Raw genomic sequence first — 26,520 nt, forward strand, 5'->3', positions numbered from 1 at the left:
AGCCGTGCCAACAGTCGTCTCGTTTCTATGCTTTGGAATTCCATCCTTAAACCTCTCCGCCTCTCCATTTCCCTCTATTCCTTTAAGACCTTCCTTAAAACCCACCTCTTTCACTCACCTATCGGTCATCCCTGCTAATACCTCCACCTTTGGATCGGTGTAGATCTTTGTCTGATTGTGCCTCTGTGAAGCGCCTTGGGATATTTTCCCATGTTAACCACGCTATATAACTGCAAGTTGTTGCTACTATTGATGCTGAATAGGTTTACTGACCTCCTATCTTGTGATTTTGCAATATATTTAGGAGCTTGTGAGAGATACTGGAAAAAGTACAGGTCCAGTTAAATACCACACACAATAAGCTGGTCCTAACCTGTCTGAGAATTATAAAATACGTGTGCATGGGGAGAATCCTAAATTCTTCTGATGATTAGTTGTTAGTTTACCCAATGGCATTATAGTGTGGAGAAGGAAGGAAGAAGGTACAGGAAAAAGAGAACTTGAACCTGATAGACACTTTCTATGATCCAATTGGTAAATGCACTATCCAGTGTCCAAATTGCCTTACACAGCCCTACATCTACTTGTAGGATAGGGTAATACAGGGACATAGCAACAGCATCCCCTTGTGACATTGCCTGGATACTTGGGTCTTTCAATCTCTCTGAAGGAAGACCTAGTTACCACTATGTGGAGATGCCGGTGATGGACTGGGGTTGACAAATGTAAGGAATCTTACAACACCAGGTTATAGTCCAACCTAGTTATTTGAAAATCACAAGCTTTCGGAGGCTTTCTCCTTCGTCAGGTGAGCGAGTGTGTTACCACTAGGTGAGGCGAGGCTTGATACGAATCATTAAACTGCTTTAGGTAAACATGTAGAGCAACAGTTTGGATCAGACTCACTTAGTTCAATCGGTAAAACTTATCTTTGTGCGATGATACAAAATAAAGAACGTGCCATCCTTCCCATGTAGGCTCTCTTATTTAACTTATACCTGTTCCTCCAGCCTTTCTGATTTCCTGAGCCTGCCTCATAGAAGGCCCTCGCAGTTTTTTCTTTAATAAAACTTGACTGCCCACATGTGAAGATTTTTTCCCCCCCCACCTCTTTCCTGTTCCCCACGGGAAATTCCTGACCTCTCCCTTTGAAGTTAGCTTCGTGCAAAGCTCAACAGGAAAGAACATTCTATTCTCTCCCCCATGGTGTGAATATTTGCTGGGAGTCATTGTCGTGGGAAATAATGACACGATTGTTTCCGATTATCCTGGGTAATAGTGTCAGTGACTGGCTTTAATGTACATTGTCCAAAAGGCTGCAGCCTGTGCCCTACCTCCTCAACCTGTACAGATCTATTTTGCTTTTAACACCCAACGCTTTAAAAAGTAAGATTTTTTTTTTCTCCGAGTCCTTTGTGTGGAAAAATGGTCCAAAGAAATCCTGAAACATGGCATGCCCAGTCATTAATTCGCTTTTTGCGAGACTGTAATGCGTGAGAATTGGTTGATGTGTTTATTGACATGACAGCAGCAATTCAAAAATAACCCATTGGCGTTTTGGGACGCCCTTAGAATGCTATATAAATGTAACTTTGTTCTTTCTAATTTGTAACTCAGTAGCTAAAATTTTTGGAGGGGTGTGATCAACATCTCCCCTCAACCCCCAGTGGATGTGCATATGCCAAAAACTCACCACTGCCATTCCTGCACACTGCTCTGTGCCAACACCCCCACCCCCCCCCCCCCACGAAAAGACAAAATTATCCCCTTTCTACTCCATCCCAAGTATCAATAGCCCTTTAAGAAGAGAATCCACCTTTAAAGCAATTAACTCTGAGATCATCCTTCCACTTTTAAAAAGGTTTAACGAGCTGCAAAGTGACCGCAGCAGCAGCAGCAGCTCCCAACAGTTACTGTCACAAATTAGCACAAACTTTAATGTATAAACCAATTGACCTTTCAAGTCAAGTCAAGTCAATGCAAGCTGGGAGTTGTAGTCCTCGGCCTGGTTGCTCAGGGAGGACTACATTTCCCAGATGAAGCGGGCGGGGAGCTGCAGTGCCCCGCTTGCTCCCGAGTGTGGGGAAGGGAGGTTCAGCCGGGGAGTGGCAATGTGGCTGAGGCTTCCTGGACTCGCGTATTTGGGGCTGGGGTTACAGGCAGGTCCGCGCCGATACCGCTTGCAGCAGTCACTGATACCGAGGAGGAAGTTGAGCGCAGGCATGCAGGAAGAAGCAGCAAAGAAAAAGGCTGGTTACATGGCAGTGGATAATCATGTGCAAGTGAGTAAAGCTTTCAATGAATGTATTGCCTTTTAATTTAGAGCAAAACTACCTCTTAATTTACACCGTCAACTTTACCAGGGTTTGATATCTCTCTCTCTCTCTCTCTGTACGGTGCTAAACTGCATGGTAGCCAATCCAGGGGGGTTGGGCATATGCATTGTAATAGAATCATAACAGTAGAATATTTTTTGCTATTTTCCTACTTGAAGCTTTAGTTTAGCGTTAGCACCTGGGGCACAGGATAGTGATTGTGCAAAGCCAAGTTGCTTGCCACTGAGTAGGCAGGGAGAGCTAAGTAACGTTTTTTCTGTAAAATGTTTACTTTTATTTTTCCCCCCCTTTTTTTAAAAGACTGGCTTAAAGATACCACCTTCATATCAAGTCCAAAACTGCACTGGGTGCAGGAGAGAGAGAAGTGAATGGGTTTTTAAGTTCCTTTGCAGCTGATATTTTTTTTCCAAAAATTATAGTGCCTCTTCCTTGTAAGATCCAAAAGAACTGGGAGGGGGGAGAAAGGGGAAAGAGTTTTTGGTGTGTGATTGACACTTTTGAAATTTGTAGACCACTGCTCACAAAACAAACTGGATTGAGGGAAGCTCATTTATTACTATCAGGAAAGACTGAACAGGCTGGGGCTCTTTTCTCTAGAAAAGAGGATTGAGAGGTGACCTGATTGAGGTCTTTGGGATTGTGAAGGGGGTTGATAGGGTAGACTTAGTGTTTCCATTTGTGGGGGAGTCCAAAGCAATGGGGCCAAAAATATAAGATAATCACCAATAAATCCAATAGGGAATTCAGGAGAAAGTTCTTTATTCAGTGGTTAGAATGTGGAATTTGCTACCACGTGGAGTAGTTGAGGTGAATAGCATAGATGCATTTAAGCCAGACCAACACATGAGGGAGAAAGGAATAGAAGGTTATGCTGATAGGGATAGATGAAGCAGGGTGAGAGGCATCTAGTTTGGAGCATAACCACCAGCATAGACCAGTTGGGCCAAATGGCCTGATTCTGTGCTGTAAAGTCTATATATAATTTACAACTGTGAATGACTACCTTCCACAGTCTTCTCTGTTTGAGTTTCATTACCTTCCTTCAAGTAAATGTAACAAACCAGAGTTCTCGTTGTCAAGCAGCGGCGGGCAGGCTTACATCCCTTTCAGAGCGCTCGGTGACCATTTGGTGTAGGCAGGAGCCCTTCTTCCCTGCAACGCTGTTCCCTATTTGTCAACAAATCCACTACTTGTTCGTGTATCTTTTACACGGACCAAAGGAAACCCTTCTGCTGCATGTCTAAAAGCTTTGAACCTTGAAGGTGAAATGTTTGAACTGTGTCTTATACGCCACAAGCTCAGCTTACATTGATTGGTATCTTGCTGTCATTGAAGGATCAAAGTAGTCTTTGTCTTTTTAACTGTGGTCCTGAAGGACTGTGTCCAGGCTAAAGTGGGCATTGACCAGGAGCCCCAGGTACTGATCTGAATTAACATTTAGGACACATGCCCCCTGTATCTTCCAATCAATATGTTTGAGATCTGCTCTTGAGCCTTGTAAAGCCATAGTACCATACTTGGGGCCATGTACCACCATATCCCATTGGTGTTTGCCCATTGTTCAAGATGGCAAGGAGAGTACTGGATCCTCAAGTGACTCTGCCAACAACACAGTATCATCTGCAAATAGGAGCAGGGTAATACTGTCAGAAATGCCTTGAGCTGACACTTGTATGGCATTGCAAGGAGCGGGCTCCAACACACCATTACAGAAAATTGCATAGCCTGGAAACGTGTTTTTGTGTGTGAACATTTACAGTGAGAACAGTTACACCTGACACACTTTTTTTGGCAACATGAATTACAGCGTCACTTTAACGTGAACCCACTGACTCTGTATTGTCTTTCTGTCCTAGAACAACCAAGCGTTGGGTATCGGGAGTGGATCCACAATAGTCTATGCCGTGGACAGAATAGGTGGGTGCTGAGTATGATTTCTAGTAGGTGTGCAGGTAATAAAATTAACTTTTTTTGTTGACTCTGATCCTTGTCTGTAAGAAACTCTTTATAGTTCCTCTTCCCCCAACCCCACACCATTGCTTCGTGAGTTTATCCAGTGAGCATCTGAGCCATAGATCAGGGAAGTTTCAGGTTTGATCCCAGGATCTGTGCTGAGCTAGTTAGAATCGTACAGCACAGAAGGAGGCCATTCAGCCCATCGTACCTGTGCCAACCCTTTGATCGACTTTCCAATTAATTCTATTCCCCTACTCTTTCCCCACTGTCCTGCAAATTTTTCCTTTTCAAGTATATAATCCTTTTGAAAGTTCCAACATGATTGAGGTATGTTTCTGAATATCCAGAGGTTGACAAATCATTTATCGTTTATTGTTTAGTTACTGGGGTAGACAACTTCTATTTAGCATATTGACCACCTTTCAACTTGGTGCCTTCCTTTATAGAATTAAAGAATGATACAGCTCAGAAGGAGGCCATTTGGCCTGTCATGCCTGTGCCGGCTCTTTGAAAGAACTGTCCAATTAGTCCCACTCCCCTGCTCTTTCCCATAGCTCAGCAAATTTTTCCCCTTCAAGTTAAAAATCCAATGTTAAAAGTAACACACTCTCTTTCCAAATCCTTTCTTTGGAGTAGTGGTCAAAAAATCCAGATATGTTGGGAGTAATATCATTTGTTTTGGTTAACATTTATCCCTCAACCAACATATTATCTGGTCATTTATCTCTTTGCTGTTTGTGGGAGCTTGCTGTGTGCAAATTGGCTGCCGTGTTTCTCTACGTTGCAACAATGACTGCACTTCAAGTATTTCATTGGCTGTAAAGTGTTTTAGGACACCTTGAGGTTGTGAAAGGTGCTATCTAAATGCAAGTTCTCTTTCTTGCTTGCTGTACACTTTTTAGGAAAACAGAACCGAGAATGAGAATATACCCTAAGTGGTCAAGTTCTCAATGGAGTGAAAGAACAGAAATCTAGAGGTGCTGATACAGAGCTTTAAAAGCAGGATGGCTGGTTAAAAAAGCCATGCAAAGAAAGAACTTCTATGTGGCACTTTCCATGACCTCAGGACGTACAAAGCCAGTGGAGTATTTTTCAAAGTGTAATCACTGTTGTGATGTAAGGAAAAGGGCCTATGGGATTCAGTTTTATATTTAGGGGCATTAAATACAAAAGCAAGGATAGGATTATAGAAAGGATGTTGGAGGTGTTGAAGAAAGTGTTGATTTACTGGGATGATACTAGGGGTAAGAGGATATAGTTATGGTGAGAGACTTGGAAAAACTAGGATTGTATTTACTAGAGCAGAGAAGGTTAAGGGGGAGGTATAATGGAAGTGTTCACAATTGTGAACTGGTGTAAGAGGGTTAATAGTGTAAGGGTATTTTACTGGTTGGTTATGTGTGTATATAATATTTACAATGTCTATGACCTGACCTGTTGAGTCATCCTCTTGTATGAGGAGAGCACACTGGACTAGATTCCTGGTACGGTCCGCTCTTTTAATAACCACTGTTTCTGTTCTCTGCAGCTAAACGGGTTCGAGACGAGAATCTGAAAGTTGTGTGCGTCCCTACCTCCTTCCAGGTGAGATTTAAGTTAATTCTGTTGGAGCACCAGCATCCTGTATACTTTGCAATTTCAAACACAAGATGAAGTTTCTACCAATGGCATGACGATAATGCGCTGCACGCTGTGGAACTATGAGCTGTAGCGAGCACCTGAGGGGGTCGAGGTAGAATTTGCCAGTTTTTTTTTTCCCCCCCTCAAATGGCCCTGGGGGTTTTTTTTGTCATTTTTGCAGTGGCTCAGCCTTGATGGACCAGCTGGTCTCTTCCTGCCTGTCATTTTTTTGTATGCTGGTATGACAGTTCCAGGTTTGACCTCTGATCTGTGTGGAGTTATCTCAGCTGGTGACTTTGGTGCCTCTGGACTAAGGAAAGTGTGTGGGGGGTGGTGGAAATGTTGCTCACAGTCAGTCATGGCCATTTTTTTTTGGATGTAGCATCTCTTGTGTAAGGAATGAAATGCAGGGGAGGCTGTGTTTTCCTCCCCCACGTTGTTTTCAGAAAGTCCTCCAGTTCCTCACCCAAGTTAGACCCTCTTCACGATTGACCTGGGCAGTATATGGGAGCGGGATGTTTGACTGACTGTGGGAGAGGAAGAGTTGCAGCCCCGTCCAATCCTATCCTCACCCAATGCTTTCCACATGGGTCAATGGACAGTGATCAGCAATAGGAACCCAAGCCAATAATTTTTCCCTCCTTAACTCGAGTGACAATAAGGTCAATTGTAGTTTATCAATTGCAGGCCCTGGCTTATCTTGAATACAAAGGTAGCATAAGGTTAAGCAACCTGTTCTTTCAGAAAGCACGTAAGTCTGTGTTTATGGTGTAAATATGTGAGTGTTCCCTGTTAATGACCAAAAGATTGGTGTGTGTGGTGCTCCTGTGACTGTTAATGGACCCTTTTTATACAAGAGCTCCCCTCCAAGTCACACACCATCCCGACTTGGAAATATATCGCCGTTCCTTCATCGTCGCTGGGTCAAAATCCTGGAACCCCCTTCCTAACAGCACTGTGGGAGAACCTTCACCACACGGACTGCAGCGGTTCAAGTAGGTGGCTCACCTTCTCCAGGGCAATAAGGAATGGGCAATAAATGCTGGCTTTGCCAGCAACGCCCACATCCCACGAATGAATTTTTTTTAAAAAGAGCTAGATTTCAGCTTCCTTACAGTAAGGCCGCAGCCCATATTAGTAAATGTAGAAGCTTCTACTCAAACTGTATCTGTTTCTCTTTTCTCCTTCAGGCTCGTCAACTGATTCTGCAGCATGAGTTGCCACTCAGTGATTTGGACAGATACCCTGAGGTAGGGAACGGTTTACCTATCTTGTGCTGCTTTTTTGTTTTGGGAGGAGGGTGGGCGAGGCCTTAACGTGTCTAGTCGCTGCAGACCTGCAGTCATCAAAGCAAATAGAATACTCAACTATGTAGCACAGACAGTAGAGAACAAATTGTCCAATGTTGTACTGAACAGCACAGTGCTCCAGGCACACCGCACCTCAAATACCTTGTCCACTTTAATCCATCCACCACCTTAAACTTCCGCTCCCTCCACCACCATGGCTGCAGTGTGTACCATCTACAAGATAAACTGCAACAACGCGCCAAGGCTTCTTCAACAGCATCTCCCAAACCCGCGACTTCCCACCACCTGGAAGGCCGCAGATGTATGGGAAGCCAATCATAAGTTACAGCACGGAAGGAGGCCATTCGGCCCATCGAGTCCACGTTGGCTCGATGCATGAGCAATCCAGCTCGTCCCACTGCCCCATCTTTTTCCCCGTAGCCCTGTGCATTTTCTCGTTTCAAGAACTTGTCCAGTTCCCTTTTTGAAGACCAAGATTGAATCTGCCTCCACCACTCCCTCGCAGTGTATTCCAGATCCTAACCACTCGCTGTGTTATTTTTTTTTTTAAAAAGTTTTTCCTCATTTCACCTTTTGGTTTTTTGCCAATCACCTTAAATCTATGTCCTCTGGTTCTTGACCCTTCTGCCAATGGGAACAGTTTCTCTCTATCTATTCTGTCTAGACCCTTCATGATTTTGAATATCTCTATCAAATCTCCTTGCAACCGTCTCTGTTCCAAGGAGAACATCCACATAACTAAAGCCCCTCATTCCTGGAATCATTCTAGTAAATCTCCTCTGCACCCTCTCTAAGGCCTTCACGTCCTTCCTAAAGTGCAGTGCCCAGAACTGGACACAATACACCAGCTCTGGCCGAACCAGTGTTTTATAAAGGTTCATCATGACTTCCATACTTTTGTACTCTATGCCTCTATTTATAAAGCCCAGGATCCCGTATGCTTTTTTAACTGCTTTCTCAACCTGCCCTGCCATATTCAACGATTTGTGCACATATATCCACAGATCCCTCTGTTCCTCCACCCCTTTTAGAACTGTGCCCCCTAGTTTATATTGTCTCTCCTCGTTTTTCCTACTGAAATACATCACCTCACATTTTTCCGCATTAAACTTCATCTGCCACGTGTCCGGCCATGCCACGAGCCTGTCTATATCTCTTACTATCCTCCTCATTGTTCACTACCCTTCTAACTTTTGCGTCATCTGCAAATGTTGATATTATGCAGTGTATTCCCAAGTCCAAGTCATTAATATATATCAAGAAAAGTAGTGGTCCCAGCACCGACCCCTGGAGAACACTACTGCATACCTCCCTCCAATTTGAAAAACAACCGTTTACCGCTACTGTTTTCTGTCATTTAGCCAATTCTGTATCCATGTTGCTAGTGCCCCCTTTATTCCATGGGCCGTGATCTTAATAACAAGCCTACCATGTGGCACTTTATCAAATGCTTTGACCATCAACTGCATTGCCCTCATCTACCCTCTGTTACCTCATCAGAAAACTTTTATCAAGTTGGTTAAACACAATTTGCCTTTAATAGATCTGTGCTGGCTTTCCCTAATTAATGCACCCTCATCCAAGTGACTATTAATTCTGTCCCGGATTATCGTTTCCAAAAGTTTCCCCACCACAGAGGTTAAACCGACTGGCCTATAGTTGTTGGGTTTATCTTGCACCTTTTTTTGAACAAGGATGTAAACATTTGCAATTCTCCAGTCCTCTGGCACCACCCCTGTATCTAAGGATGTCTGGAAGATTATGGCCAGTACCTCCCGCAATTTCCCCCATTGCTTCCCTCAGCATCCTAGGGTGCGTGCCATCTGGACCAGGTGACTTACCTATTTTAAGTACAGCCAGTCTTTCCAGTACCTCTTCTTTATCAAGATACTGGATGGACTATAAATTAACTACCTTCCTTTACCGAGACTCTGGCAGCATCTTCTTCCTTGGTAAAGACTGATGCTAAGTACTCATTTAATAACTCAACATTGCCCACTGCCTCCATGAGTAGATCTCCTTTATGGTCCCTAATCGGCCCCACCCCTCCTCTTACTACCCGTTTACTGTTAACATGTCAGTAGAACACTTTTGGATTCCCTGTTATGTTGGTCGTGAGTCTATTCTCACACTCTTTGCCCCTCTTATTTCCTTTTTCACTTTCTATCTGGTTCTATTCTATTCTCTCTGGTTCTCACTTATGTTATCAACCTGATACCTGTCAGACACTGCTTTTTTCTGCTTCATCTTATTCTCCATCTCATTTGTCATCCAGGGAGCTCTAGCTTCAGTTGCCCTACCTTTCTCCCTCATTGGAATGTACCTTGTCTGTACCCGAATCATCTCTTTAACGGCCGCCCGCTGTTCAATTACAGTTTTCCCTGCCAATCTATGATTCCAATTTACCCAGGCCAGATCTGTTCCCATCCCACTGAAATTGGCCCTCCTCCAATTAAGTATTTTTACTTGAGTGGTCAGAGTCCTTTTCCATAGCTATTCTAAACCTTATGATACTATGATCGCTGCTCCCTAAATGCTCCCCCCACTGATACTTTCCTAGTACATGAATCTCAAAAAGTTAGTATGCAGGTACAGCAAGTGATTAGGAAGGCAAATGGAATGTTGTCATTTATTGCAAGGGGAATGGAATATAAAAGTAGAGATGTTTTGCTACAGTTGTACAGGGCATCGGTGAGACCACATCTAGAATACTGTGTGCAGTTTTGGTCTCCTTATTTAAGAAAGGACCATAATTGCTTTGGAGGCAGTTCAGAGAAGATTCACGCGACTGATTCCTGGGATGAGGGGATTATCTTATGAGGAAAGGTTGGAAAGGTTGGACAAGTTGGGCCTGTATACACTGGAGTTTAGAAGAATGAGAGGTGATCTTGTTGAAACATACAAGATCCTGAGGGGACTAGAAGGGGTAGATGTTGAGAGGATGTTTCCACTTGTTGGGGAGACTAGAACGAGGGGCCACAGTCTAAAAATAAGGGGTCTCCCATTTAAGACGGAGATGAGAGATTTTTTGTGAGGGTCGTGAGTCTGTGGAACTCCCTTCCCCCAGAGAGCGGTGGAGGCAGGGTCATTGAATATTTTTAAGGCTGAGTTGGACAGATTCCTGATTAACTAGGGAGTCAAAGGTTATAGTGGGTAGGCGGGAAAGTAGAGTTGCGGTTGCAATCAGATCAGCCATGATCTTATCAAATGGCAGAGCAGGCTCGAGGGGCCGAATGGCCTACTGCTCTTAATTCGTATGTTCTTACATACTTGCCCCACCTCATTCCCTAGAACCAAGTCCAGCAATGCCTCCTTCCTTGTTGGGCCAGAAACATACTGGTCGAGAAAGCTATCCTGAACACATTTAAAAAAAATTCCTCCCCTTGTATTGTTATCCCAGTCTATCTTAGGATAGTTGAAGGTTATCACTACTCTATGGCTTTTGCACCTATCTGTAATTTCCCTGCAAATTTGCTCCTCTATATCTTCCCACTAGTTGGTCGCCTATAGAATACACCCAGTAGTGCAATGGCACCTCTATATTGTTTCTTAACTCTAACCAAATAGATTCTGTCCTTGACCTCTCCAGGACATCCTCTCTCTCCAGTACTGCAATATTCTCCTTAATCAATACTGCAACCCTGCCTCCTTTCTTTCCTTCCCCATCTTTCCTGAACACCTTGTATCCAGGAATATATAGTAACCAATCCTGCCCTTCTTTGAGCCAGGTCTCCGTTATCGCCACATTATATTCCCATGTGGCTATTTGCGCCTGCAGCTCACCAACCTTATTTACCACACTTCGTGCGTTCACACACGTGGACCGCAAACCTGTCTTAGACTTGCTTGTACTCTCTTGATCTGACCCCACCTAATACCTTACTATTTTTTACTCTAGGGCTGTCCTTCTCTCCTGATCCTTTGTGCCCCTTGTTTCCGCTTTCCAATGCTACATCCTGGTGCCCATTCCCCTGCCACATTAGTTTTAAACCTCCCCGCGAGGACATTGGTCCCAGCTCCGTTGAGGTGCAATCCATCCGGCCTGTACAGGTCCCGCCTTCCCCCAGAACTGGTCCCAATGCCCCAGGAATCTAAATTCCTCCCCCCCCCCCCCCCCCCCCCTCCCCCGCAACATCTCTCCAGCCACGCATTCATCTGCTCCATCCTCCTATTTCTAGACTCACTAGCGCATGGCATCAGGAGTAATCCGGAGATTACTACCTTTTTTGAGGTCCTGCTTGTTGATCTCTTTCGTAACTCCTTAACCTCTGCCTGTAGGACCTCATCCCTCTTCCCACCCATGTTGCTGGTGCCGACATGGACCACCATCTCTGGCTGTTCACACTCCTCGCCCTCTTCCCCCCCCCCCCCCCCCCCCCCCGGCCTCCAGAATGTTCTGCAGCCGCTCAGTGATGTCTCCCTGGTGCCAGTGTCAAGGATAACATACCATCCTGGAATCACATCTGTGGGCGCAGAAATGCCTGTTTGCTCCTCTAACTATGGAATCTCCTATCACTATTGCTCTCGTGACCTTTCTCTTCTCGCCTTTCCCCTCTTTTTTTCACCCCCCCCCCCCCCCCCCCGGAAGTATAGCTGAGCTACCCATGGTGCTATGGTCTTGGCTCTGGCTGCACTCTGCAGAGGAACCCCCTCCCCCCCACCAGTATTCAGAACTGAATACTGGTTAGAGAGCGAGATGCCCTCAAGGGACTCCTGCATTACCTGCCTCCAAGTCTCTCTCCATCCTGATTTGGAAATATATCGCCGTTCTTTCTTCACTGGGTGAAAATCCTGGAACTCCCTACCTAACAGCACTGTGGGAGAACCTTCACCACGCGGACTGCAGCGGTTCAAGAAGAAGGCCCACCGCCACCTTAAGGGCAACTAGGGATGGGCAATAAATGCTGGATTGCCAGTGATGCCCATGTCCCAAGAATGAATAATAAAAAAAAAACAGTGTCTCTGATAATGTGCTGGCCAGTGTTAATGGGGACGGCTGCATTGCTGCATATTTAATAGACTGATCTGCTTTCTTCTCGCAGCTCGATGTCGCCATTGATGGTGCAGATGAGGTGGACTGTGACCTGAACTTAATCAAAGGTGGAGGGTGAGTGTTACACAAGACCTGTGATGCCGTCTGTAATGGCTCTTCGAAAAATGCAGAGAGATAAAGAGCGAACCTATATTTATATGGTGCTTTTCACAACCTCTGGATGTCCCATGGAACAAGATCAGGCCGCAGGGCCCATTGCACCCGTTCTTTCCACATGAAGCACAGTCGGCTCTGGTGCTGACTCTACCCCAACAATCGAACAGCTTTATGGAGGGGGATCTGCAGTCATTCGCTCTACCTCCAAAATATTAATCAAATAATGCTCCAAAATATCCACTTAACCTTGCATCTCGCGTTGTTTAACCTCCTCTGCATGATCCAGCAATTCGGGAGCCTTTTGTTGGGCCGAGTGATTTGTTATCATTCAGATCTCCAGTTCCATCGTCTCCCTGGAGCTTTTGATGCGGCACTCAGCCAATAAGTCTCACACAAGAATTTTTCACAACTTTCGAGTCGGCCAGTGAAGGCATAAACCCTGGAACCGTTTGAAGAAGCAGTTGGATGCTGTGATTGGCTTGTGGGGGGGGAAATGAGCTACCATGGGCCAAATGGCGTTCCTCATCTGTCCAGAAAGTATCCGTTGATAATTCAGACAGTCTACCTTGTCTTGTTTGCCGAGTCTGGTGATAATGCAGATGGTAGGTTGTGTCTGTCTGAGTTAACACTGCTGCCCCCTTTTTGTTCTAACAGAGGTTGCTTGACTCAGGAGAAGATCGTCGCTGGTTGTGCAAAAAAATTCATTGTTGTTGCAGATTACAGGTAAGGGCTTCAATGGTTATTTGTCATTAGTCTTTAAATTAAAAAAAAATGGAGCCTGCTGTTAGAGGATGGATGGAATTCCTTATCAGCTGCTCCTCAAAATAGGGTTCACAGCATTAAAGGTAGATATTCCCATATTTATTAAGCATAACTATTATAGACAATAATTAAACATGCACTTAACAGCAGCCCTTACAACATAACCTTGAGTTCGCTGGAGAATTCGCACATGTTAACAGCAAAGTTGTCGGCTGATCAGACCTTAAAACGGATTCTGAGGTGTCTCTCCCAGCAACTACTCATTTTTATATTGTTTTTTCCAATTTTGTTATGATTTAGCATTACCTAATCTTCCTTTCATGTCTCCTGTCAATGACTTTAGTTTTTCACATCCTGATTGATCTGTCAATCAAAACCTTAGGCTGAAGACAGTAACAGAAATTCATGGACTATCAAAGGCCTTCTAACACTCCTGTGTGGATGTTACTTTTCCATCATCCTGGCCATATTCCTTTCGACAGATGTTGCCTTCCAGGGTTGTTTTTGCGCACAGCTGTTTGTATCAATACAACCGCCCTCCACTTTAGACACCTAACCATCATAAAAATCAGATCTCCCGTGTCCCTGTGAAGTTAAAAGTCGAATAATCGACAAGATGCCATTCCGTCTACACACCCATTCGCACCTACAAGCTTCCCATGGTCTTGTTACAGGATCTGTCCATGTCCACAGGATGCACTGCAACAACTAGCCAAGGCTTCTTCGACAGCACCTCCCAAACCCACGTCCTCTACCACCTAGAAGGACAAGGGCAGCAGGCACATGGGAACAACACCACCTGAACGTTCCCCTCCAAGTCTCACACCATCCCGACTTGGAAATATATCGCCGTTCCTTCATTGTCGCTGGGTCAAAATCCTGGAACTCCCTTCCTAACAGCACTGTGGGAGAACCGTCACCACACGGACTGCAGCGGTTCAAGAAGGCGGCTCACCACCACCTTCTCAAGGGCAATTAGGGATGGGCGTTAAATGCTGGCCTCGCCAGCGACGCCCACGTCCCATGAACAAATTTTTTTTTAAAAACATAAATTTATGGTGATTGTTTCTTCGGCCAAAAGTGACTTGAGGAAAAACTCTTTTTTTTTACACAGTGAGTGGTTAGGATCTGGAATGCACTACCTGAGGGGGTGGTGGAGGCAGATTCAATCATGGCCTTCAAAAGGAAACTGGATAAGTACTTGATAGGAAAAAATTTGCAGGGCTGCGGGGGAGTGGGACGAGCTGGATGGCTCTTGCATAGAGCCAGCAATGGCCTCCTTCTGTGCTGTAACCTTTCTATGATTCTATACTGTCTGAACTCTTGCACAGATTTTAGTGTCATCTGCACACTTACTGACTGTACCCCCAGTGCCACTGTCCAGGTCATTAATAAAGACCGTGAAGAGTAGCGGGCTTAGGACTGATCCCTGGGGGACACCACTAGTAAGGTCTCCAGGCTGATCAGGCACAAACTTGCCTTCGTACCATTGACTTCAGTACAGCTCTGCAATTTGTTTTTTTTTCTGCACAATCCCAGCCTCGTTGTACATTAAATTCTTGTAGTTTCCAGGAGTTTCTGCAACTTACGACGATGCCATGTGCTGCTTTGATTCAGCACTTGTGTGATCTAGTCTTTTTTAATTCCTTTTCTATTTTAGGAAGGATTCCAAAAGCCTTGGGGAGAAATGGAAAAGAGGAGTTCCGATTGAAGTCATCCCAATGGCTTATGTGCCAGTTACCAAGGCGATAGTCGCTAAGTTTGGCGGGGCAGCTCAGTTACGGATGGCTGTCAGTAAAGCTGTAAGTGCAGAACTTAACGGGGACTCTCCTCCATGGGTCAGCCGCAGATTCCCTGCAGATCAGTGGGGACCTGTTGGTTTTTGGGTCTCTAAGAGCGTTAAGGAAAGTCTTAGTTAAATAAAACATAATGTGGAGCATCCCCAGTGCTCAGTAGGTAAATGGTGTAGAACAGATCAGGGAGACGAGGAAGGTCCAGTGTTCGAACCCCACTCCTGACAATCATAGGAATATAGGAACAGGAGTAGGCCATTCAGCTCCTCGTGCTTGCTCCGCCATTTGTTAAGATCATGGCTGATCTGTGATCTAACTCCATATACCTGCCTTTGGCCCATATCGCTTTGGTTGCCAAAAAGCTATCTCTCAGATTTAAATTTAGCCCCCTAGTCCTAGAATCCCCAACCAGTGGAAATAGTTTCTCTCTATCCACCCTATCTGTTCCCCTTAATATCATAAACTTCGATCAGATCACCCCTTAACCTTTGAAACTCTAGAGAATACAACCCCAATTTGTGTAATCTCTCCTCGTAACTTAACCCTTGTAGTCAGGGTGTCATTCTAGTAAACCTATGCTGCACTCCCTCCAAGGCCAATATGTCCTTCCGAAGGTGCGGTGCCCAGAACTGCTCACAGTACTCCAGGTGCGGTCTAACCAGGGTTTTGTATAGCTGCAGCATAACTTCTGCCCCCTTGTACTCTAGTCCTCTAGATATAAAGGCCAGCATTCCATTTGCCTTCTTGATTATTTTCTGCACCTGTTCATGACACTTCAATGATCTATGGACCTGAACCCCTAAGTCCTTTTGGACATCCACTGTTTTTAACTTTACCATTTAGAAAGTACCCTGTTCTATCCTTTTTTGATCCAAAGTGGATGACCTCACATTTGCCACAGTTTTGCCCATTCACCTAATCTATCAATATCCCTTTGTAATTTTATGTTTTCATCTCCACTGCTTACAATGCCACCAATCTTTGTGTCATCGGCAAACTTAGATATGAGACTTTCTATGCCTTCATCTAAGTCGTCAATAAATATTGTGAATAATTGAGGCCCCAAGACAGATCCCTGCGGGACTCCACTAGTCACATCCTGCCAATGTGAGTACCTACCCATTATTCCTACTCTCTGTCTCCTTTCGCTCAGCCAATTTCCTAACCAAGTCCGTACTTTTCCCTCGATTCCATGAGCATCTATCTTAGCTAACAGTCTCTTATGTGGGACCTTATCAAATGCCTTCTGGAAGTCCATATAAATAACATCCATTGACATTCCCCTGTCCACGACTTTAGTCACCTCTTCAAAAAATTCAATCAGGTTTGTCAGGCACGACCTACCTTTCACAAATCCATGCTGGCTCTCTGATTAACTGAAAATTCTCGGTGTTCAGTCACCCTATCCTTAATTATAGACTCCAGCATTTTCCCCACAACAGGTGTTAGGCTGACTAGTTGAAAATTCCCTGGTTTCCCTCCTTTCTTAAATTGCACATGTCACTCTGCTTTTTTCCAATCTAGAGGGACAGTTCCTGAATCTAGAGAACTTTGCAGATGCCCTAACTATAATCTTTCAATGTGCTCACCACCTTCCTTTAAAACCCTGGGATGGAAACCATCTGGTCCTGGGGATTTGTTACCCTTTAGTGCTATTATTTTCTTCATTACTGTTGTTTTACTTATGTTCATTTTATTGAGTTCCTGTCCCCAATTCAATATTAGTTTTCTTGGGATTTCCGGCATGCTATCCTCTCTTTCTACTGTAAATACTGACGCAAAATAATTATTCAATATGTCCGCCATTTCCCCATTAATGACAATATCCCCACTTTCAGTTTTTAAGGGGGCAACACTGCTTCTGACCACCCTCTTTTTCCTAATATAACTATAAAAGTTCTTTGTATTGGTTTTGATATCCCTTGCAAGTTTCTTTTCATATTCTTTTTGTAGCTCTTACTATCTGTTTTGTGACCCTTTGTTGATCTTTGTATCTTTCCCATTCGCCAGGATCTGTGCTTTTTTTTGCCTTTTTGTATGCCCTTTCCTTACGTCTTATACTGTCCCTTACCTCTTTAGTTGTCCATGGCTGTTTTTTTGGCAAGTAGAGTTCTTGCCCCTCAGGGGTATAAACCGATTCTGTATCACGTTAAATGTTTCTTTAAACATTTCCCACTGATCATCAGTTGTTTTACCCATTAACAGATTTGCCCAGTTTACTGTGGACAGTCTCTGTCTCATCCCATTGAAGTTGGCCTTACCCAAGTCTAGAATCTTAGCAGCTGATTCACTTTTTTCCCTTTCAAACACTACCTTGAACTCGATCATGTTATGATCGCTATTGGATAGATGTTCACGCACAGTTAAGCTGTTAACTAAATCTGGTTCATTACTCATTACTAAATCTAGTACGGCTTGCCCCCTTGTTGCCTCTAGGACATTTTGCTGTAGAAAACTATCCCGGACACACTCAAGAAATTCACTACCTTTCTGACAGTTGCTAGTCTGCTTTTCCCAATCTATGTGAAGGTTAAAGTCCCCCATTAAGACCACAATGCCTTTGTTACACGCTTGTCTAATCTCTGCATTTATACAATCTAGCACTTCAGAGCTGCTGCCAAGGCTCCTATATACAACTCCCACTATAGTCTTAGATCCTTTCCTATTTCTCATTTCAACCCATAAGGTCTCTGTTGGCTGCTTACCTCTCGTTATATCCTCCTTTTATCATTGAAGTGATTTCATCTCTAATCGCTAAGGCTACTCCTCCCCCTCTTCCATTTTCCCTATCTCTCCTGTAGACCTTATAACCTGGTATATTTAGTTCCCAATCCTGACCATCCTGCAGCCATGTCTCAGTAATAGCTATCATGTCATACCCTCCAATTTGAATTTGAACCTGTAGTTCATTTAATTTATTCCTTATACTCCGTGCATTTGTACATAGAACTCTTAGTTGGGCCACACACCCTAGCTTGACCTTCAGCTTTGATGCTGGGTTAATCTCTTTATGCCTTCTAGTTTTCACTTTATCTGTAGTGCCTAAAGTACACTTTCTTTCCGCTGCTCTACGCTTTTCCCTTTCACTTGTTCTTGAACAACTGTTTGTACTATTTGTATTGTAAATTTCCCTTGGGTCTTCCCCTCTCTTGCTGCTCTCAAATTTACTCCCTTCTGACTCCCCGCTCAGGTTCCCATCATCCTGCCACTCTAGTTTAAACCCTCCCCAACAGCACTAGCAAACACCCCCGCGAGGACTTTGGTCCCGGTCCTGCTCGGGTGTAACCCGTCACGCTGGTACAGGTCCCACCTTCCCCAGAACCGGTCCCAATTGTCCCAGGAATCTAAATCCCTCCCTCCTACACCATCCCTGCAGCCACGCATTCATCCTGTCTATTCTCCTGTTCCTATACTCACTAGCACGTGGCACCGGTAGTAATCCTGAGATCACTACCTTTTTGAGGTCCTGCTTTTTAATTTATCTCCTAACTCCTTAAATTCACCTTGCAGGACCTCATCCCTTTTTTAAAACCTATATCGTTGGTACCAATATGGACCACGACCTCTGTTCACCCTCCCCCTCCAGAATGCTCTGCAGCCGCTCCATGACATCCTTGACCCCCAGCACCAGGTAGGCAACATACCATCCTGGAGCCACATTTGCGGCCGCAGAAACGCCTATCTGTTCCCCTTACAATTGAATCCCCTATCACTATAGCCCTGCCACTCTTCTTCCTCCCCTCCTGTGCAGCAGAGCCACCCGTGGTGCCACGAACTTGGCTCTTGCTGCTTTCCCCTGATAAGCCATCTCTCCAAACAGTATCAAAAGTGGTATATCTGTTTGAGAGGGAGATGGCCCCTGGGGACTCCTGCTCTACCTGCCTCGTCCTTTTACTCTGCCTGGCGGTCACCCATTTCCTTTCTATCTGCGTAATCTTTACCTGCGGTGTGACCACCTCACTGAACGTGCTATCCACGATAGTCTCAGCATAGCGGATGCTCCACAGTGAGTCCACCCGCAGCTCCAGCTCCGAAATACGGTTAGCCAGTAGCTGCAGCTGGACACACTTCCTGCACACATGGTCGTCAGGGACACTGGTAGCGTCCATGACTTCCCACATAGTGCAGGAGGAGCATATCACGGGTGCAAGCTGTGCAGTCAGTGCTGAGTTTGCTAACCTCCAGCCAGGGGTGGCAGTAGGAATGCTAGATTTGGTCTAGACACTCCTGGGTTAGGGAGGGGGAGGTTGACCACGATTTCTACTCCTGAACACTATCGAATGATTCATGCTGGGATCCCATTTGTATGTGTACTGTGTAAGGAGAGCATAGGACTTGGTCGCAATATGTGCTTAACTTCCCACCCCTGTGGTCGAATGTCCTCCTGACATTTCTTGTTCAGGGTTACACACAGAGAATTAGCCACTTAAGTGAGGTACCAGTGGGGCAGGTGGGAGGCAAGCAACTGAGACTTTCATTTACATAACGCCTTTCACGACCTCAGGACAGCCAATGGAGAACTATCGAAGTGTAGTCACTGTTCTAAACTGGATAGACCGATGGTGAAGAATAGAATACTAGAGCCTGGTCTTCAGTTGCTTCCAAGCCTTTATTCAGAGATCCACATTCCACACACCACACCCTAGATAAGCGCGTTCGTATATGGATACCCACCACCTGAATACAATTAACACTAATTGATATGTCACATGGATACAATTAACACACTGTTGTAATATAGGAAACGTGAACTTAAAAACAGAAAGTGGGGATATTGTCATTGACAATGGGGAAATGGCGGACATGTTGAACAATTACTTTGCGTCAGTATTTACAGCCAAAAAAGAGGATAGCATGCCGGAATTCCCAAGAAAACTTATATTGAATCGGGGACAGGAACTCGATTAAAATCAACATAAGTAAAGCAACAGTAATGAAGAAAATAATAGCACTAAAGAGTGACAAATCCCCAGGACCAGATGGTTTCCATCCTCGGGTTTTAAAGGAAGTAGGTGAGCACATTGCGGATGCCCTAACTATAATCTTTCAAAGTTCTCTAGATTGGAAAATTGCACATGTCACTCTGCTTTTTAAGAAAGGAGAGGGAGGGAAACCAAGGCATTATAGACCAGTTAGCCTAACATCTGTTGTGGGGAAAATGCTGGAGTCTATAATTAAGGATAGGGTGACTGAACACCTCGAGAATTTTCAGTTAATCAGAGAGAGCCAGCATGGATTTGTGAAAGGTAGGTCGTGCCTGAAAACCTGATTGAATTTTTTGAAGAGTTGACTAAAGTAGTGGACAGAGGAATGTCAATGGATGTTATTTATATGGACTTCCAGAAGGCATTTGATAAGGTCCCACATAAGAGACTGTTAGCTAAGATAGAAGCCCATGGAATCGAGGGAAAAGTACGGACTTGGTAAGGAAGTTGGCTGAGCGAAAGGCGACAGAGAGTAGGGATAATGGGAAGGTACTCACATTGGCAGGATGTGACTAGTGGAGTCCCGCAGGGATCTGTCTTGGGGCCTCAATTATTCACAATATTTATTAACGACTTAGATGAAGGCATAGAAAGTCTCATATCTAAGTTTGCCGATGACACAAAGATTGGTGGCATTGTAAGCAGTGTAGATGAAAACATAAAATTACAAAGGGATATTGATAGATTAGGTGAATGGGCAAAACTGTGGCAAATGGAATTCAATGTAAACAAATGTGAGGTCATCCACTTTGGATCAAAAAAGGATAGAACAGGGTACTTTCTAAATGGTAAAAAGTTAAAAACAGTGGATGTCCAAAGGGACTTAGGGGTTCAGGTACATAGATCATTGAAGTGTCATGAACAGGTGCAGAAAATAATCAAGAAGGCTAATGGAATGCTGGCCTTTATATCTCGAGGACTAGAGTACAAGGGGGCAGAAGTTATGCTGCAGCTATACAAAACCCTGGTTAGACCGCACCTGGAGTACTGTGAGCAGTTCTGGGCACCGCACCTTTGGAAGGACATATTGGCCTTGGAGGGAGTGCAGCATAGGTTTACTAGAATGATACCCGGATTTCAAGGGTTAAGTTACGAGGAGAGATTACACAAATTGGGGTTGGATTCTCTGGAGTTTCGAAGGTTAAGGAGTGATCTGATCGAAGTTTATAAGATATTAAGGGGAACAGATAGGGTGGATAGAGAGAAACTATTTCTGCTGGTTGGGGATTTTAAGAGTAGGGGGCACAGTCTTAAAAATTAGAGCCAGACCTTTCAGGAGTGAGATTAGAAAACATTTCTACATACAAAGGGTGGTAGAAGTTTGGAACTCTCTTCCGCAAACGGCAATTGATACTAGCTCAATTGCTAAATTTAAATCTGAGATAGATAGCTTTTTGACAACCAAAGGTATTAAGGGATATGGGCCAAAGGCAGGTAGGTATATGGAGTTAGATCACAGATCAGCCATGATCTTATCAAATGGCGGAGCAGGCACGAGGGGCTGAATGGCCTACTCCTGTTCCTATGTGGCAACCAATTTGCACATAGCAAGGTTCCACAAACATAATCTCTGTGTCAGTGATGTTGATTGAGGGACAAATGTTGGCGAGGACACCGGAGGGAACTCCCCTGCTCTTCTTCGAAAAAGTGCTGAGATCTTTTACATCCACCTGAGAGGGTAGATGGTTTAACGTTTCATCCAAAAGATGATAGCACTCCCTTAGTCCTGCACTGGAGTGTCAGCCTAGACTTTGTGCTCAAGTCACAATCTTCTGACTCGGGTCAGAGTGCTACTGACTGAGCCGTTGCTGTCCCCGTGGAATTGTTACATAGCAAGTCAGCACCTTGGAGAGGGTTCGCAGAAACCTCTTCTAAGTTGTAGAGGACTTGGGTCTGTATGGATTGAGAATGAAACTGTTTGTGTGTTGGTGGTTTATTCTAGGGACCAGTCGTGACGGATAATGGCAATTTTATCCTGGATTGGAAGTTTGGTAACATTTCTGACTGGAAGAATGTGAATGTGGGCATTAAAATGATTCCAGGTAGGCAAGTTCTAACTGTAGAAATCCTGCTTTAATTTTTGTGTTTAGTTAGCAGTAACCCCTACCTGTGTCCCAAATTGCTCAGTTATCACAGTAACACCTTTATCAGTGCCCATAACATGCCTCCTAATAGGAATGTGAATGGACAGGACCAGAAAACACCATTGCATCTGGTAGGTCTGAGTTTAAGATACTTTATTTTATTTATTTATTTCTCTTCTCTTCCACTCTTGTGTGCTCTCGCTCTTTCATGTGCTCTCTCTGTGTGTCTCATACGTATCCTCTCGCTGTCTTTCATGTCCTCTCTGTTTCTCTTTCACTTGCTCTCGCTGTCTCTGTCACATGCTCATTCTTATGTGCACTCTTTTCCTCTGTCACTCGTGAGCGAGTGTGCTCCTGCACCCCTTTCTATGCCAAATATTTATATCCAGTTCTCTCCAATTTACTGACAGTGCCTACATTCCCAAGCTGTCTGCTCCATTTATTCACCGCCCTCTGTATGAAGTAGTTGATCTAAATTGTCTGTCCATCTTCTGAGTCTGTGCTGTCTGTTTTGCAAATCTGCATCATGTTTTTTCCTCATTCCCGGGATGTGGGCGTTGTTGCCAATTATTGCCCATCCCCAGTTGCCCAATGGTTTCATACAATTGAGGGGACTTGCTGGGCCATTTCAGAGGGCAGTTAAGAGTCAACCAGGTAAGTGTGAGACTGGAGTCACATCTCGACCAGACTGGACGAGGGCGACAGGTTTCTTTCCCTAAAGGAGGTTAGTGAACCAGTGGGGGTTTTTACAACAATCCGACAGTTTCACGGTCACTTTTACCGATACCAGCTTTTTAATTCCATAATGCTTTTTGTGAACTGAATTTAAAAATTCTCAAACTGCCGTGATGGGATTTGAACTCGCTTTCTCTGGATTATTAGCCCAGGCCTCTGCATTACTGGCCCAATGGGTAGCACAAGGAGCTATACGAACAATGACAGACAGGATAAAACCCTTTGGTCCTCCCAGCCTGTCCCACACAATTGTGATAGCTTGTGTATCATAATATGTACACCCCATCCAAAACCATGTGATCTCTTGGGAGGGGCGAAAAACCAGATTAAAAATCCAGGCCAATTTCGGGGGGGAGGTGGGGGAACCATCTGGAAAATTCCTCTCCGACTACCCCCACCCACCACATGGTGATGGAAACTAGTCCCGGAGATCACTCTGGCCCTGAAAATTCTTTGCCGTACTTACCTTTTTTGTATGAGGTGTTCTCCGCTCTGGACAGAAACAGGTCCAGCTCTCGCTTGAAGGAATTAAGCGTAATAATTTTTTTTTTTAACTGGAAAAAAAAAACAGCATCTGGTGGCAAACAACTTATTTTAAAGTCTGCAAGTTGAATCTTATGTCAGCTCCGAGGAATTCATTGCTTCCTGGACCAGTCAGCTTTTTTTTTCCCCCCCCAGCTCCTGCACATTTGGGCTGAAAACTGTCCTGAGATTGCAGTAAAGATACTAATGAGATGTCCGGAGTTGACTTTTTTTTGTTTTTGAGGTATTCTATCTTCAATATTTGCTATTTTGGCTTTTATTTTATAATAATTCCCACCTATTTCCCACCATTTGTTTTATTTCATCTAGAAAATCTTTACTAGTCTCTGGTACCGTCACTCTCTGACCATCTGTTCCAAAAACCAGGGTTACACCTGGGAAACTGGCCGTGTAGATCTGATCCTTAACCTATTGGGAACAGTGGGGTTCACCGCGGTTCCTTAACTCTGGTGTCAAAGCCAAATTTTAACCTGTTTTTTCAGGCCAAAATTCAGAAGTCCACAGTGGCTGGTGAGGTAACTCATTGGTGATGGAGTGGACTCATGGAGGAGAGGGGAGGAGGCCAGGACTCCTCATCGGGATTGCTGTCCAGTTATCTCTGCTGGAAGGTACACCTTTGTGGTCGAGTGACGACAGTTGTAGTCAGATACCCTGCTAAACCTCGTTGTCTCGGCTACTTTTGAGCAAGGCACTGGGTGGCTCTTGGCATCTTGACACCTTCAGGAGGAAAAAGGGGAGAGGTCAGCAGGTACATGGGAACACCCATTACCTCCAATTTCCCCTCTGAGTCTCACACCATCCTGAGTTGGAGATATATCGCCCATTCCTTCTTCATCCCTGGGTCAAAATCCTGGAACTCTTTAACAAACAGCACTGAGATGACCTTCACACGGACTCCAGCGGTTCAAGAAGGCGGCTCACCACCACCTTCTCGAGGGTTGGGCAGCAAATGCCGGCCTTATCCCACATCCCAAGAATTAATTGAAAAAAAAATAAGGGCCTGAAATGCTGGTGAATATGCTGTACTTTTTTTAAAAAGTCTCTGTGTCCCTGCAGGAGTGGTAGAGACAGGTTTATTCATCGGCATGGCGGAGCGGGTTTACTTTGGCCTGGAGGATGGATCCGTCTGCTCCCGAGAGAGACGTTCGCACTGATGAAGAGCGACGTGACCCGAGTTTTCCTTAACTGTGAAGGATCACCTTGCCTTAAATGTTTGGATCCTAATCAGCAATGAGTTGTCCTGCCAAATATCTTATTTACAGTTCATTTTTTAAAATTGCATTGCTTGTTTTTTTATATATGAAAGAAGCCACTGGCAAGTCCTTTGTACTTTCTCATGTGGCTAATGTCACTTGCCTTATACTGAATTATTATATCAGGGGGTGGGGGGTGCATGGTTTCCCCTGGGTAGCGCAGATTCTTGGCAGCTCCGCTACCTTGAAGTTACCAGACAGTAGACTTGACTACCAGGCCTGAAGGTGGAATCGGTTGACTCCCTGCTTTGGCCGCAGGAAGATTACGTAACAGCCCAGCCCAGACGTAACTCTCTGCAGAATATGGAAATATGCGCCTTTTGGGGAACCCGTTTCAAATATCAAACTGTGCCCACGGACCTGGGTCACTGTGTTCAGGAGATGAGGAAAGGAAATGCAGCCAGGACTTCTTGCAAGTCAGTGGGGTTTGGTATTCACGGACAAATGAGCCACAGACTCTTCGTCATCCGATCTTCTTGTGTTAACAAAGTATTTTTGTCCCCGGTACTTGTACCCCACCCGAGTCCTGATGGTTTTGCCGAGGTGCTGATTTGGAATGTTACTACCATCGTTTAACTCGGCGGGGCATTGTGGAGGCCAGTTGTATGTGTTTGCGTTCAGTGACTCCTCCCATCCACTCTACCCAGGGACTGGTATCAGCATTACATAAAAGTTTGAAGGAGCAAGAAGTGAATTTTTTTTTATTTACGTAAGGGGGCCCTGCTAGTGAGACTCCCTCCGACCTCAGTCACGGCTGACCCCCCAGTGTGTACGCCAGTTAACTGAAACAAACAGATTCCTGGATGAAGGGACACCTGCATGTTAGTAGCATGTTTGGTGCACTCTGGGGACTGGTTTGGTATTTACTGATTTTTATGTCGTTCGACTGTTGTCTGGAGCCTAATCGAGGTGGTCAGTCGTGTGACTGCCTTAAAGTTCCGATCGCCTTAGATTTTGCTTGGTTTAAAAGCGGTGAGTTTACTGTTTAACGTTTTTGTGCTGTAGCACACTGCCTACAGCTAGCTCTGTTTCATGGTTGGCATGTCTTCCGGAGCCCTCTGTTAACTGGGTTCAGCAGAAAACAAAATATCTTTTTTATATAAATGTGTAATTTTAGAAATTCACCACTCTTGGATTTTTTTTTCCAGCAGTGTGTGTGTGTGGGTGTGTATTTTATTTTGGTGCAACACCTTTTTAAACAGATCAATGAACATATTGTTTGTACGTTCAATAAAAAGAATGTAACTCTACTCACCTGTCTTTCCTGGGAATATGTTGAACTCCTGTGCGCGCACTCTTTTCAAAGGCATGGCCTGCGATTTGTGAAACTGTCACTTTTATTAACCCCCCCCCCCCTGCTAGCTCACTGGGTTTATCCGGGGAGTAGTGGAGCCATACAGGCCTGTGCAGAGTTACCTGATCTAATGGGTGTTGTGACCAACTGTGGAACCCCATCTATGACTAGGAGAAAATGGGTTGGGGGTCTTGACCTGCACGTTTAGCTTCAGGAACCCATTGGGGCAGATGTGCTCTGTGTATCCTTTTTAATATTTCTTCTAATATCCACTCCTTCCCCCAAGAGAACCCCCCCCCCCATTCTAGGGTTCATTCTTGGAATGTGGGTGTCACTGGCAATGCCACACCCTCCACTGCCTAGAAGGACCAGGGCAGCAGGTGCACGGGAACACCATCACCTCCACCTTCCCCTCCAAGTCACACTTCCTAACTTTCTTTTCAGTCTCCGATTGTGGGCGTGGCTGGCATTTATTGCCCATCCCTGGAACTGAGTGCCTGGCTAGGCTCCATCAGAGGGAAGTTATGATTCAACCACATTGGTTGTGGGACTGGAGTCACATATAGCCCAGATCACATAAGGACGGCAGGATTCCATCCCTAAAGGACATTAGTTTTTACGACAATCTGACAGCTTCTCTTTTACTGATGCCAGCTTTTTGTTTCCAGAATGCTTTTTTTTTTAAAAACAGAATTAAAAT

At 44.7% G+C, this 26,520-nt stretch overlaps 1 protein-coding gene across 1 annotated transcript; it reads left to right on the forward strand.

Moving 5' to 3' along the window:
- Positions 1–1,951: 1,951 nt before the first annotated feature.
- Positions 1,952–25,776, forward strand: rpia (ribose 5-phosphate isomerase A (ribose 5-phosphate epimerase)). The gene is made up of 9 exons (XM_067981919.1): positions 1,952–2,282; positions 4,193–4,253; positions 5,821–5,876; positions 7,103–7,162; positions 12,265–12,329; positions 13,026–13,094; positions 14,794–14,935; positions 21,854–21,953; positions 24,330–25,776. The coding sequence occupies exons 1-9, from the start codon at positions 2,037–2,039 to the stop codon at positions 24,425–24,427; spliced, it is 897 nt and encodes a 298-aa protein (XP_067838020.1). The 5' UTR covers positions 1,952–2,036; the 3' UTR covers positions 24,428–25,776.
- Positions 25,777–26,520: the final 744 nt, after the last annotated feature.

This window comes from Heptranchias perlo, chromosome 1 (genome assembly GCF_035084215.1).
Source record: "Heptranchias perlo isolate sHepPer1 chromosome 1, sHepPer1.hap1, whole genome shotgun sequence".
Classification (NCBI taxonomy): Eukaryota; Metazoa; Chordata; class Chondrichthyes; order Hexanchiformes; family Hexanchidae; genus Heptranchias; species Heptranchias perlo.

What these genes read in the sequence shown, in the direction of transcription:
- rpia (XM_067981919.1), top strand. Translation starts at nt 2,037, where the DNA reads ATGAAGCGGGCGGGGAGCTGCAGTGCCCCGCTTGCTCCCGAGTGTGGG. An exon ending in AACTTAATCAAAGGTGGAGG is followed by an intron (nt 12,330 to 13,025) that starts GTGAGTGTTACA and finishes TTGTTCTAACAG; the next exon opens with AGGTTGCTTGACTCAGGAGA. An exon ending in GGATGGCTGTCAGTAAAGCT is followed by an intron (nt 14,936 to 21,853) that starts GTAAGTGCAGAA and finishes GGTTTATTCTAG; the next exon opens with GGACCAGTCGTGACGGATAA.